Source organism: Desmodus rotundus, chromosome 2, assembly GCF_022682495.2.
Source record: "Desmodus rotundus isolate HL8 chromosome 2, HLdesRot8A.1, whole genome shotgun sequence".
Classification (NCBI taxonomy): domain Eukaryota; kingdom Metazoa; phylum Chordata; class Mammalia; order Chiroptera; family Phyllostomidae; genus Desmodus; species Desmodus rotundus.
In genome coordinates this window covers 205,223,833-205,237,523 of record NC_071388.1, presented here as the reverse complement: position 1 = coordinate 205,237,523, position 13,691 = coordinate 205,223,833, and the positions used below count along the sequence as shown (strand labels likewise).

The 13,691-nt window shown below is 54.9% G+C and overlaps 1 protein-coding gene across 1 annotated transcript in view; it reads right to left on the bottom strand.

Annotated features, from left to right (window-relative positions):
• The window catches only part of MROH2A (maestro heat like repeat family member 2A), a 41,341-nt gene that overhangs the window by 13,158 nt on the left and 14,492 nt on the right, over positions 1 to 13,691 (bottom strand). Inside the window, exons 15-23 of the mRNA XM_024564054.3 lie at positions 11,964 to 12,111; positions 10,890 to 10,930; positions 10,320 to 10,461; positions 10,024 to 10,076; positions 9,502 to 9,609; positions 3,572 to 3,691; positions 3,244 to 3,366; positions 2,069 to 2,221; positions 908 to 1,030 (exon numbers count right to left, since the gene is read on the bottom strand). Coding sequence (XP_024419822.3) covers positions 908 to 1,030; positions 2,069 to 2,221; positions 3,244 to 3,366; positions 3,572 to 3,691; positions 9,502 to 9,609; positions 10,024 to 10,076; positions 10,320 to 10,461; positions 10,890 to 10,930; positions 11,964 to 12,111 — 1,011 coding nt within the window. The remainder of the gene's footprint in view (positions 1 to 907; positions 1,031 to 2,068; positions 2,222 to 3,243; positions 3,367 to 3,571; positions 3,692 to 9,501; positions 9,610 to 10,023; positions 10,077 to 10,319; positions 10,462 to 10,889; positions 10,931 to 11,963; positions 12,112 to 13,691) is intronic.

Sequence of the window (13,691 nt, the reverse complement as noted above, 5' to 3'; positions counted from 1 at the left end):
CAGAGCAGGGCAGTGACCAGCCAGTTCCCCCAGAGTCCCAGGCCAGGTATGACAGAGACCCTTCACACACACTGACCCTGATGTGGGCAGCACTCCCAGTGTTAGTGCCCCGAAGGGCTGACGTTTTTAGGGCCACTTGACTTTTGACATTTTGGGGGGCAGGGGGCAAAATCTGGTGGAAGGTGCGGGGTTCAAGATGGGCGTGTGCACCCCGCTCAGGTCTGCCTTATGTGGGTGTCCCCTTGGGCAAACTGCTTCCCCTGCCTGAGCCCAGCTTCCCTCACATGTAAGACAAGGGCTCGGCGGCCTCTTCCCCGGGGCCGCACCAGGCTGGCGAGAAACTACACATGAGTAGCTCCTGGTCCAGGCAGGAGCCAGATGCATGCTCTCTTCCTTCTCCATCCCTCCTGTCCCAGCCTCGTCTCGCATCCCTCTAGAGCTGCTTCCCACCCAGCGGAAGCAGGGTGCAGGGTGCAGGGCCAAGGCCATATAAGGGGGCGGGGAGGTCTGGGCCAGCGTCAGTGGCTGTCCCACAAACTCCATCAGCACCTGCCACCGCTCCTTGCTTTTGGGCAATTGATATTTTCTAGATCTTACCAAAGTTCTGTGCAAAATTAGCTCTAAGCTGTGCCTGCAGCTGATACCTGCCCCCTAGGTCCCTCCTATGGAGAAGCACTGGGCTACCGAGGGGCCAACCCAGCCCTGTGTCCTGGCCCTGAACCAGCCACCTCGGGGGTGCACAGAGCCCGGCTGTCTCATGTCCAGATGTAGGGACGTCATCTCAGAACTCATTCAGTTGGATCAAAGCAGAACTGAGACAGGAAGGGGCTTCAGAGACCCCTCAGATGCCCTCAGGAACCAGCAGCTATAGCCCCCCAGTGCACAGAGCTGAGGACCCCGGGCTTACCACGAGAATGGCGGTAAGAGTCGTCTTTTGGGCAAATTGAAAGTCCTCCGTGTCCCTGAGGTTTTCCACGGCCTTGGTGACTTGCACCACGCTTTTCATGAAGGCCATTTTTAGGCCAATGTCCTGTGCCCAGACCAAGACCAAGGGAAGGAAGAAGCCTGTCATGAGTGAACCCGAGGATCCCGAGCCACGGCTGTGGCCCAGACCCTGCGGCCACCTAGGGACGCGCCTTGCTCCTCTCACAAAGAGACAGCCGGCCTCCTCCTGTCCTCCAGCCACTGACAGAGGGCCTGCCACGTAGAGGGGGCCCAAGGGCAGCAGGGCTGGCCGGTGGGCCCCTTCAGGACCCAGGACACTGAGCCCCGTCTGTTGCCAGAGAGGCAGAGTGAGTTGTTGAGATAAGATCCTATTTGCTTTTATGATGTGGATGAATCTTGAGGGCATGATGAAAAGTGAAATAAGCCAGACACAAAAGGACAAATACTCGTCAGAGGTGGCCGAGTAGGCAGATTCACAGAGACAGGAAGGGGAGCGGTGGGTGCTGGGGGCGGGGGTGGGGCAGTCATTTGCTGGGTGCAGAGTGTCAGTTGGGAGACTTGAAGAGTGGCGGCAGATGGCGGTGACGGTCGCACAGCTACGTGAAGGCGCGTCATGCCACTTAAAAATCGTCAAGGTGACAAACTATATGTGATGTGTATTTTATCACAGTTTTTAAAAGTAGTAGAATAATGTTCTCTTCTCTGTGTTTTCTCCTCCTCGCTTTTCCAAGAGAGTAGCTAGTCACTTTGCATTTCTGAAGACAACCCCTCATTTTATCCCTTATGAAAAGGGCTAGGGTCAGGTGTTTGGGGTGGGGGGCAGAGGTGAGGGTGGAGGGAGGATCAGAGACTGCAAAGGGGGGCTCATCTTGTGACTTCTGGGGACTCACGCTCACCCCAGCATCTCCTGCTGCAGCAGAGAGCAGCACTGGCAGCCGGGCCAATGGGCCTCCCAAACGCTGGGAGCCAGGTCGGACTCCCCCACATGGCTCCAAGTGGGCTGCCTGCATCCAGCGCCTGGACTCACCCCCACCCAGAGAGAGATGCAGGGTGACTCCGCCAGCAGGGCTCAAGGAGGGCGTCTCCCAGGCATGAAGGTGGGTCTGTGGCTTCCCGGAGTTACCTGGGAGCTGCTGGTGTAGTGGTGAATGATCTTCGCGGTGATGGGGGTGTCCACGTGGGTGCGCAGCATCTGCCAGTGGCAGTGCAGGGCCACACAGCTGTACATCACCATGAGGGCGCTCTTCACCGTCTCCCGCCTCCAGGGGTGGTCCTTCTGCAAGGCCCGCGAGAAGGGGAAGGAACGCTGGCTGGGAGATGCACTCATCGGCCTGCTGGGGGGGGAGGTGTCTGCCCCAGCTGCTCGTGGATCCTCTCTGGTCCCAAGACCAAGAGAGCCACTGAGTCGGCAGAAGGTGCCTAAACATTGATGCATTCGTCTGTTGGTTCATTCAGTGCCTTTTTCTTGAGCACCTACAACATGCCAGGCCCCGGGTGTAGTGTGGTGAGCAAGTCACAGCAGGGCCAGACTACGCACTAGCTGTGAGTGGCTGGCTGTGTGGACACCCTTAAACAGAGGCTGGCTGTGCACGCCTCCATACCTCCACTGCCAGGCACCTGCCCTGGGACAGGGGCTCTCAGGATGCTGGGGGTCCAGTGGGAAAAAACAGCCTCAGCCCTCTGTGGACGTGAAGCGGGGTCTCTTGAGCCCCGCCAGGCTGCGAGTAGAAATCCAAGTCTCAAGCCCAGCTCCAGGGCAAGGGTTAAGGTCGAGGCCAAAGCTTGAGGCATCAGTGACTCCAGATGGTTGCCCACTGGGGACTCTGCCAACCGGTGGCACCATGCCCTGAAGCAGGGAGTTGGAGCAGGTTCTGGGCGTGGGCTGCTTGGGACCAGCTCCTGGCTTTGCCACTGGCCGGCTGCAGACCTTCGGACAAGCTTCGAGTCCTCGCCTACACAACAGTGACCATTGCACCCACTCCGTCCCTGCCCCACTGACTCACTGAGGCAGCACCTTCACTTCTTCAGACCCAGTGGTCTGGGCGAGGCCTGGGCCCCTGCAGGCCAGCCGGCCCCCAGGCACCCCCGCCATCAGCAGCAAGGGGCTAGGAGGCCTCTGCAATAACTGGGCCCGGAAAAGCCCACCCAGTGTTCTCTACATCACCCGGCAGCCCAAGCTCTGTTGGAGGCGGCTCTGGATCCATCACTGGACGATAGGAGACATGGAGGGTGGTTCTGGCTGCCATCGAGTAAGAACCTGTTGTTCTAAGAGGCCCCGGAGACCTGAGGGAGCCTCACCCGCCAAGCGCCGATCTGCCAGGACTGCTCCGACTCTTGGATCCTCTCCTCGAAGTCGTGGAGCACGTTCAGCACTGTCTTCGCCTGGCCCCGGGCACACAGGCCGAAGCACAGAATCACACCCTGCAGGCAGGCCCAGGCGGCTGGGGTGAGGGGTCGGTGGGGACAGAGGAGGAGCCCCACACACACGCACGTGAGCATGCACACATGTGCACACACACACAAGCATGTGTGTACACAGGCGTGCACGCAGGCCCCCACGCACACGCCATATCCCCCGAGGGCCCAGAGAGCTCTGGCGGATAGGAGGGGCTGCAGGGCGCCTCACCTCCCGGTCGAAGTCCTTGCCGTAGTCCGTCCTGTACAGCAGCTCCAGCAGCAGCAACTCCACCTTGCTGGCCTCCAGGCCTGTGGCCAGGGTGAAGCCCAAGGCCCGGTACAGAAAGCTCTGGAGGGCAGAGGACAAAGGAGGCTTCAGGCTCTACCCTCTGCCCTCCGCCTTCCAGGAGTCTCTGGGTGGGGACTTGGCTGCAGAGTCCTCTAAATATTGTGTATATTCTTTAAAATAAACGTTCAGGGCCAGTTGGATGGTATGCACAAGGGTGAGCGTGTGATAAAAAGCAGGGGCCACATTTCGCTCCCGTACAAACTGAACCAGTTTACACTCCCACCAGCCAATGCTAGAGGACCTACTTTCCCACGTCCCCTCGCACACGGAGCATTGTCAGTGAGAGGCGGGACACCCCCTTTTCCTGTGTTTCTCTATTAGTCACGTTGCTCATCTCCGTTCCTTGAATTTCTGTGTCCACTCTTTCCCCATTTTCTTTTCAGTTATCCTCTTACCTGGTTTTTAATTTTAAGAACTTGGTGTGAAAAATAAAAGAACTTGGTGTGTGTCCTTGAAAAAATAACAGCAAACATGTACTATCTCACTTGCTCCAAGCAACTCTGGAAGGTAACTGTCTCTTGCATGTGGAGGCGGGAAAGCAGGAAGGAAGTGGAAGGACCAGGGTTCGAAACCCAGCACATCCTGAGGCTCGTGTCCCAACAACCCCGTATGGGAAGACTCAGCTGGCAGCTCGTCGGGGGTATAGTTCCCCAAGGTCTCATTTCCTGTTTGATCTTTTTATGACAACTTTGTTCTGTCACACAGAAAATTTCCACAAAGGAGAGTGTCTTTCTTTGCCTTGGTTTTCCTTGGTTCCCGTTCATGCGCAGGAAGGCCTCTTACATGCTAAGGTGATAAAAACACTCGTCCACACATTCTTCCGGTGGCTGCACGGTGCTGAGGACACTTCCACCTTTTGTGGTCCTGGGACAGCAAGCCCGTCCTCAGTGTGCTCCATTTCCAAGGCATTCTTAGCTATTCTCTCACATTTGTTTCATTCAGATGGACTTAGAAATAATGTTGTCCAAGTTCATAAGCTTGTCAAATTCACGTAAGTTACATTGCAGCTTGACTGGAGAACAGCGGACACCGTCACAGCTCCGAGACCCTGCGTTTGCACCGACGAGCTCAGGTCTGTGTGCGGGGGGGAGGGGCTTCTTTCAGCTCCACTGCCCCTCCTTGGCCTTTTGTGTCCTTTGCAGTGGTCCCACGTCATTTCACAGAGTTCATATTTTATAACTGAATGCACATCAACTATATAGTTCACGTCGCATTGCTCCTTTGAATGGGATCTGTTTTCATTTCATTGTGTTTTGGTTTTATTTGTATGCAGGAAGGTAATGATTCCGGCATGTTAATGTTGGAACAAAACTGGCTCCATCTGCTGGGGTGACATGTCTGGAGGGTACTGGTACCGGCCTTGCCCCACCTAGAGGGGGCCAGTCCGGCAACAAAGAGCTCGGGGGATACGGATGAAGCTCTTTAAGGGTGCCGTGTCCAAATGTTATCTGAGCCGATACAGTTCTATTTATTTATTTACCGTCCTTAAGCTAGGTGAGTTATAGCAATACGGTTAAATTGTATGCATTTTCTTTTTTAAAAAATACATTTTATTGATTATGCTATTACAGTTGTCCAGTTCTCCCCCCTTTATTCCCCTCCACCCTGCACTGGCCCTCCCACCCACATTCCCCCCTTTAGTTCATGCCCAAGGGTCCTACATATAAGTTCTTTGGCTTCTCCATTTCCTATACTATTCTTAACCTCCCCCTGTCTATTTTCTACCTACCATTTATGCTACTTATTCTCTGTACCTTTTCCCCCTCTCTCCCCCTCCCACTCCCCTGTTGATAACCCTCCATGTGATCTCCATTTCTGAGGTTCTGTTCCTGTTCTAGTTGTTTGCTTAGTTTGCTTTTGTTTTTGTTTTAGGTGTGGTTGTTAACAACTGTGAGTTTGTTGTCATTTTACTGTTCACATTTTTGATCTTCATTTTCTTAGATAAGTCCCTTTAACATTTCATATACGGGCTGGGTAATGATGAACCCCTTTAACTTGACCTTATTTGAGGATCACTTTATCTGCCCTTCCATTCTAAATGAAAGCTTTGCTGGATAGAGTAATCCTGGATGTAGGTCCTTGCCTTTCATGACTTGGAATACTTCTTTCCAGCCCCTTCTTGCCTGTAAGGTCTCTTTTGAGAAATCAGCTGACAGTCTTATGGGAACTCCTTTGTAGGTAACTGTGTCCTTTTCTCTTCTGCTTCTAAGATTCTCTCCTTCTCTTTAATCTTGGGGAATGTAATTATGATGTGCCTTGGTGTGTGCTTCCTTGGGCCCAATCTCTTTGGGACTCTCTGAGCTTCCTGGACTTCCTGGAAGTCTATTTCCTTTGCCAGATTAGGGAAGTTCTCCTTCATTATTTGTTCAAATAAGTTTTCAATTTTTTGTTCTTCCTCTTCTCCTTCTGGTACCCCTATAATTTGGATGTTGGAATGTTTAAAGATGTCCTGGAGGTTCCTAAGCCTCTCCTCATTCTTTTGAATTCTCGTTTCTTCACTCTGTTCTGGTTGAATTATAATTTCTTCCTCCTGGTCCAAATAGTTGATCTGAGTCCTGGTTTCCTTCCCTTCAGAGTTGGTTCCCTGTACATTTTCCTTTATTTCACTTGGCATAGCCTTCATCTTTTCCTCTAATTTGCAACCATATTCAACCAATTCTGTGAGCATCCTGATTACCAGTGTTTTGAACTGTGCATCTGATAGGTTGGCTATCTTTTCATCGCTTAGTTGTATTTTTTTCTGGAACTTTGATCTGCTCTTTCATTTGGGCTATATTTTTTTGTCTCGGCGCACCTGTTACGCAGTAAGGGGTGGAGCTTTAAGTATTCACCAGGGTGGGGCAACACGTCACTGCGTTGTGACACTGTACGTGGGGGAGGGGCCTGAGAGGGAACAGTGTCACTTGCTCTGCTCTCTACTGGTTTTCACTCCCTTCCCCCCACTACCCGCAAGCAAATTGGGCCCTTCTGGTGCTGATTCTCAGGTGGGGGATTTGTGTGCGTTCTAGGACCCTGTGGGTCCCTCCAACAAACTCTCCTGTGAGGCTGGGAGTTTCTCCCGCTGCTGCCTCAACCCCCACAGGTGTTTTCAATTAGTGGTTTCAGGCTTTGTTTCCCCGCACTGGAGCCCCGGGGTGCGAGGTCTGTCTAGCTCCCCAGTTGTTCCTCCCGGTTTATCCGCACACCAATGTGGGACTGCTCTCTCCGCCAGCCGCTGCCTTGCCTCGAGTCCTCTGCCCCCGGCTGCCCATCTCCGCCCCTCCCACCAGTCTGGGGAAGTGTTTCTTCTGTAACTCTTTGGTTGTCGGACTTCCATACAGTTTGATTTTCTGACAGTTCTGGTTGCTTTTTGTTTTTAAATTTGTTGTTGGTCCTTCTTTTGGTGCACGTAGACACACTGTGTGTACCTACGCCTCCATCTTTGCTGGAAGTCTGCATGCATTTTCTTATCACATACTAGATGCAACTTTCTGTCAAATGGCATCTGGCCTTAAATTGACATCTGGTAAGACCTTCCACCTGCAGACCTACAGCATTTAGCTACAGAAGACATCTGTAAGACATCCTTTACTAATTGTTATTGACTTACTCACCTGTAAGGGTGTATATCTGAATAAACACAGTTTTTGGTTGACACCTATTGAAACGTTTCAAAAAACATCTTTATTGAGATATAATTCACATTCCATAAAATTAACCCACTTAAAGTTCACAAATTCAATGACATCTTCACAGACCGGTGTAACCGTCATCCCAGCCTATGTCTGGAATCCTCGGTCCCCCAGAAGGAAACCCTATACCTATCGGCAGTCACCCCTCTTTCCCCAGCTTCTGGCAACCACTAACCTACTTTCTGTCTCTATGGAGACGCCTGTCCTGGACACTTCATTTAAGTGAAGTCAGATAGCATGTGGTCTTGTGTGCCCTTTGCACCTGGCTCCTTTCACTGAGCAGGTTTTCAAGAATCGATCTGCTTGTTCCGTGTGTCAGTACATCGGCCTTTTTTATGGCTGCGTAGTATTCCGCTGTGTGGGTGAAGCGCGTTTGCTTATGAATTCACCCACTGGCGGGCATTTGGGTTGTCTCCACTTTTTGGCTTTATGAATGATGCTTCTATGGACATTTATGTACAATATTTTGTGGGGACGTATCATTCCCTTTCCCCTGGGAATTGCTAGGTCATATGTTACCTCTATATTGAACGTTTTGAGGAAGCGCCAAACTGCCGTTCAAAGCCACGACAACATTTCACATTCATGCCAGCACCATCCAAGGGTTCAGATGTCCCCGCATCTGTCAGCTCTTGTTATTGTCTCATTTACTGTAGCCATCCTCGTGGGTACAGAGTGGCATCTGTCTGTGGTTTTGGCCTGCATTCCCCTGATGGTGATGACCTGAGCACTTACTTGCCATTTGTGCATCTTTTTTACAAAAACGTCTGTTTGGAGCCTTTGCTCGTTTTTGACTGGCTCATTTGTCATTTTATTATTGAGTTATAAGAGTCCTTTATGAATTTCAGATACAAGCTTCCTATCAGGAACTTTATTTGCAAGTATTTTCTATCATTCTACGGGGCGTCTTCTCACTTCCTCGATGGCACTGTTTTCAGCAGAAGAGGGGGGAGTTTTGACTGTGTCCACTTATTTATTTTTTCTTTCATCACTTGTGCTTTTAGTGCCACTTCTAAGATGGCTGTGCCCAAGCTACCATCACAGAGATTTGCACCTGTGTTTTCTTCTAAGCGTTTTACAGTTTTAGCCTTCGTATGCACATCTGTGGTCCGCTTCGAGTTCATCTTTGTGCACGGGGTGAGCAAGGAGTCCAGCTCCACCCTTCCTCAGGGGCACACACCGTTGTCCCAGCTCCGTATGTTGAAAAAGCTGTCCTTTCCCTGTCGAGCCGCCTTGGCACCTTTGTCAAAAATCCGCTGACTGTGAATGTGAGGCTTCTTCCTGGACTCTCAGTTCTGCCCCTCAGTCTCTATGTCTGTCCCTACCCCAGTGCCACACATCCTGTTCACTGCAGCTGTGTGGGAGCGGTTCCACAGTGTGAGTCCCCTAACTCTGTTCCTTTTCCAAATCGTAATTATGCTGGCTATTCTGGGCCCCTTGCATTTCCACATGAATGTTAAGTTCAGCTGATCAGTCTCTGAGAAAAGAAACAAAGTCCAGGTGGAATTATGACCGAGGTCCTGTTGAACCTATAGATAAATTTCGGGAGTGTTGTCATCGTTAACTGCATCGTCTTCCAGTCCATGAACGGGGGATGCTTGCCACTGATCGCGGCCTCCTCTGACTTCTTCCAACAACGTTTATAGCTGTGGAAAGGCTTTCCCGTGGTGAAACACACACATGTGGTGGTAGGCCAGTACCTGGATGGGTCCGGTGCAGGGAACTATGGCCAGCTGTCTGCAGGGGTCAGGGCGGGGTGAGGACTGCTGGGCGCCCAGCTCCAACCCCAACCTGCCCCCTACAACCGGGAGGCCTGTGTTTCAGTGTCATCCTCACCTGTCCCTATTTACGGAAACCTGTCCTGACATCTCAGTCCTTGCCTGTGGGACTCGACTCTGAGAGAATTTCAGGTGGAGGGGGAAGTGAGCGGGATGGGGAAGCTGGTGGACTGGAGGGGAGAGCCCCAGCTCCAATGCAGCAGGTACTTAAAGAAAAGCAAAACAAAAACTAAACCCTCCAGGCCCAGACGACCCTCCCAGGAGACTGCAGGGCGCAGCTGCTCTCTCACACACAGAGCAACCTCTCCCCCTGGGGGCCCTCCCGGTCTGAACGGCCTCCGCTCCTGCTGTGGGGACCAACCTTCTCCAGGGAGGGGCTCTCAAAGCTCTCGATCTGGTTGTTCAGCTCTTTGCCCAGGCGCAGGCTCCAGTTGGAACCCCGCGTCTTCTTGAGAGAGTGTCTCAGAAACTGGGGAGGCAGAAGACATCGGCGGGCGGCACTCCCGGAGGGCTGTGTGACACTGAGCAGCGACCCACCCTCCCCAGTCTCTGGATCCATCACCGACCAACAAAGCTCTGACCCAGTGGGAACATTCTGTGGGCCTGTGGGTCTGGGCAGCAGCCCTGGCTTGGGGCTGCTGGGACGGTGTCACCGCTGTGCTGATTTCCTGAGCACTTGGTGTCCCAGAATAGAAGGCCCTGTGTTCTCCCCTGCTGGGAGACACTGCAGTGGGCATGCTTGGGGCCCCCCAATCTTCTAACAGAAGAAGAATGTGTCCTTTCGGGGCTCCTAAACTCCCACATGCCAGCCGCACCAAGGGCCCTCCACCCATCCTGCCCCCTCCTCCCCACCCCAGTCTCAGAGGCAGAACCACCTCTCTACCTGAATCAGCTTGTCCTCCCAGGTCTTCTGATTCCAGGTGAACTTAGTATGTTCTGCAGAAAGAAGGGTCACCTGTGCCACTGTCTTCAGCGGCTCCTCTCTGGGCCACCTCCTTAGCCTGGGCTGCAAAGCCCCCCATAGGTCTGCCCAACACCCCCTGCGTTTCCCTCCTTACCTTCCCAAGCATGAAACCCAGAGGTGTCGGCCCACCCTGAGCCTCGCCACGTGAACAGTAGTGGCCCAGCCCGCACACAGAGAGGGTGGTCGGCTCAGGGTGGGCCCCCCGAGTCCCTCACCTTCCAGGTACTTGACCAGCAGTGGGATCTCCAGCTCCCACATGTCGGCCATGGAGGGAGCAATGCTGTGGCTCAGGGTCCTCAGAAGGTTGAGCATGGCTATGCCTCTGCCCTCCCCTTCGTAGGGGGATGACATCAGCACCTGGAGGGAACCAAGCCTCCAGTAGGGCTCCCCCTGCTCTGGGTGGCCCCCGGGGAACCTCGCTCCGGCAGGGAGACCAGGAACACGACCGTGTGCACCTCCCCACCCCAGATCTCCATGGACCGTGGAGGAGCATCCAGAGCCCACACCAGGGTGCAGGGCGGAGCCCGCCTCCCAGGGGCAGACAGGCCACCATCCTGGGGATGCTCTGAGACTGCGCAAGGGCTGAGCAGAGGAACCCGCAGGCAGACCCGAGCCCACGATCCCTGACGTCTACTCGAGAGGGACACCAGGGACCAGGAGGCTCTGCTGTGCCAAGCATCCAGCTCCCGCCTCCCTCCGGGGGCTCTGGGAATTAGGGGCTCAGGGGAGAGGCACTGCAGGACACGGCCTCAGCACACAGCGCACCACCCGGGTGAGCCGCTCACCAGGAGACGGGCCAGCAGCTTCTGCGGTGCAGGCAGGTCCACTGAGGAAGAAGGAGATGCGACCCTCGCTGAAGCGCTTGGCCCAAACCAGGATGTGCCCTCCCCCTGTGTCCCTGAGGGGGGCTTTTTCCTGGAAGGCACTTCTCCAACACCATCCCACTGTCCCCAGGGTGGCAAATGTTTTTGGGGGGGCGGGGTTCCATAAAGACCGTCATTTTAATTGGCTGATCCTGGAACAGCGGGGAACCACACTGTAGGCGGGAGCTGGGAAGTTGGCACGTGCAGGTGGAGCCCCTTTGTGGAGGACCCCAGGCCCTCCCACAAGAGCATCCAACTCTTCTGTGAGCCTTGGCTTCCACTGAGCCAGCAGGGATCAGACACCCGCCCCCTCTGCCCCCAGCTGTGGGCTTTGGAGTCAGTGAGGCTGGAAGAAGCACTTGGACCAGTGGGCTGCGGAGGGCCAGGCCTGCTAAAAAGTCACAAGGGCTGGGGGCCCAGGAGAGGATATAGCCTGCCCCCCATTTGTGGGTGGAGGCATGAGGAAGACCTTAGGGGTTGGCCTTGCTGATTGCTCAGAGCCGGCCCCAACTTTTGCTGTCCCTGGGTCCTACAGGGTGACCAGAGCCACCTCCGCTGTCAGCCGTGCCCATCAGCAAAGCCCCAGGCCCTGAGAGCAGCTCTCAGGGACCACAGTGTCACCTCGCACAGAGGGGCCCTGTCACTTTGTGGACAGTTTGATGTTAACGGTGCTCAGTCAGGGGACCACAGTGGCTCAGTTTACACAGGACCCAGACAGGATGTTGGTAGTGGCCCCACTGGCTCACACAAGCCCGGAGTTGTCACACCAGGGCAAGGCTGAGCCAGGACCTCCGCAGGGTGGGGTCAGGGCTGGGACATGGGGAGGTGGGCACGGGAGGAGGGAGCTGTCAGCGGAAGTCCGTCCGATGAACAAAGGTCAGGCCCTCAGCCTGGTGGTCAGGGCTCCGGGATGCTTCTGGGAGGAGGAGGAACGTTTGGGGACACAGAGCGGCCCACCTTCCCGATCCCACCAGCTGGCCCAGGGAGACTGCCCACCGTGCCTGCTCCTGCCAGCTGCCCTGACCTCCACACCCGTGGGGTGGAGCTGGCGCTCCGCCAGGTTCGTGAGGCTGACGCAGATGGGGGTCAAGACCTCCACATTATCCGTCTCCATGACGTAGCACAGGAGCCTCACCCAAAACTCCTGGGGTTGGGGGGAGAGGGGGCCAGGGTTAGCTGGTGTCCCACGGCCGTGTGAGGAGATGGGTGAGGCTCCCCCACAGTGAGAGCCTCACCTCAGTTTTCCAGAACTGCACTCCCACCCACTGGCAGCCTCCACCCCAGGAGGCTCTGCCGCCAACCCCGGAGTCTGACAGGGCCATCTGCGCGGCCCCACCCCCACCCCTCTAGGCGGAGGGAGAAAGCCAGTCCTGGGAGCCCAACTCCTGTCCCTGCTCACCTCCCACCGTCCCCCCACCCACCACTTCCTCTCACACCCGTGCTGCCCCTATGACCACGGTCCTGCAGAGGTGCACGCTGGGCAGACTCTGCCACAATGGCCAACTGTGATGGGCAGGGCTCTGTGCCCACGTGCCTAGGCGAGGGTACCCAGGTATGCAACCCAACCGTAATCTAGCTGAGGCTGCGAAGGTTTGTGTAGTTGCGACGAAAAGAGATTGCCCTCGATAACAGGCGTGGACTTCATCCCGTCAGTTATGGAGCCTTGAGCGCAAAACCCTGAGGTTTCCCTGAGCAAGAGACATCCTGCCGCCAGGCGGCAGCATCCGCTCCTACCCGGGGTAGGGGCCCAGCCTGCCCGCCTGCCCTAGGAATTTCAGATGTGCCAGCCCCCACAACTGCGGAAACCAGCGCCTTGGAATGAGGGGGGAGAGAGAGAGAGAGAAAGTGTGTGTGCGTGCGTGTGTGTCCCGCTGGTTCTGCTTCTCAGGGGAGCGCTGGCTGACACACCTCCTTGGAGCTGTGTCTCTAGCCCCCCAGCGCCCCCTTGCTGTCTCCCTTCTCAGTGGATGATCGTTGGTCACCCCCAGCTAATCCTGGTGCCCCTCAGCCTCACCCCACACCCCTGGGAGTTTAGGGTGAGGTTCCTGTGCTACCAACTACCAAGTGCGGTCACGTGGCACCAGCTGTTCTAGCTGCCAGGACGAGACTTCTCTGGTGCCTGCCCCCACCCCCCGCCCCCACCTTGGGGGCACCATGGTGAACTGGAAACAGGATTTTATTCCTGGCTCCCCTGTTTGCCACCTTCAAAGCCTGGAGCCAGTTAACATCTCTCGGGTCCTCCGTTTCCTCCAGCACAAAAGTGGGGTAATTCTGAGAGACCCTAGCGCATTGGTTTGTGGGGATAACGGAGTGAGAGCCTACATGTTGCACACCCAGCACAGTAGCGCTGTATTCCGGGGTTCAGCGCAACACAGTAGCGCTGTATGCTGGGGTTCAGCGGCTTGTTGAGATCGCTCTTCTTCTCTTTGTGTCTCTCACTGAGAGAAGCTGCCCCTGCACAGGGCATCTAGCCTGTGGCCTTAGTGCATGAACGGTGATGCCCTCCTTGATCTGTCATGGGAAGTTTTCCTATCATATTGCTACGTCACAGAGTATTGCAATTAAAAGCTGACATGTCTGTTTCCCCTTAAGCCTGTGAACTCCTTGGGGTCATACTGAGTGCTTTCGGTGTACGGCCTCATGTCTTTCACACAGTAGGAACTTATCCAGTGTGTGTGGAAGTCAACCGCTAGTCGTCTCTTTCCACACACTCACACACGCCCC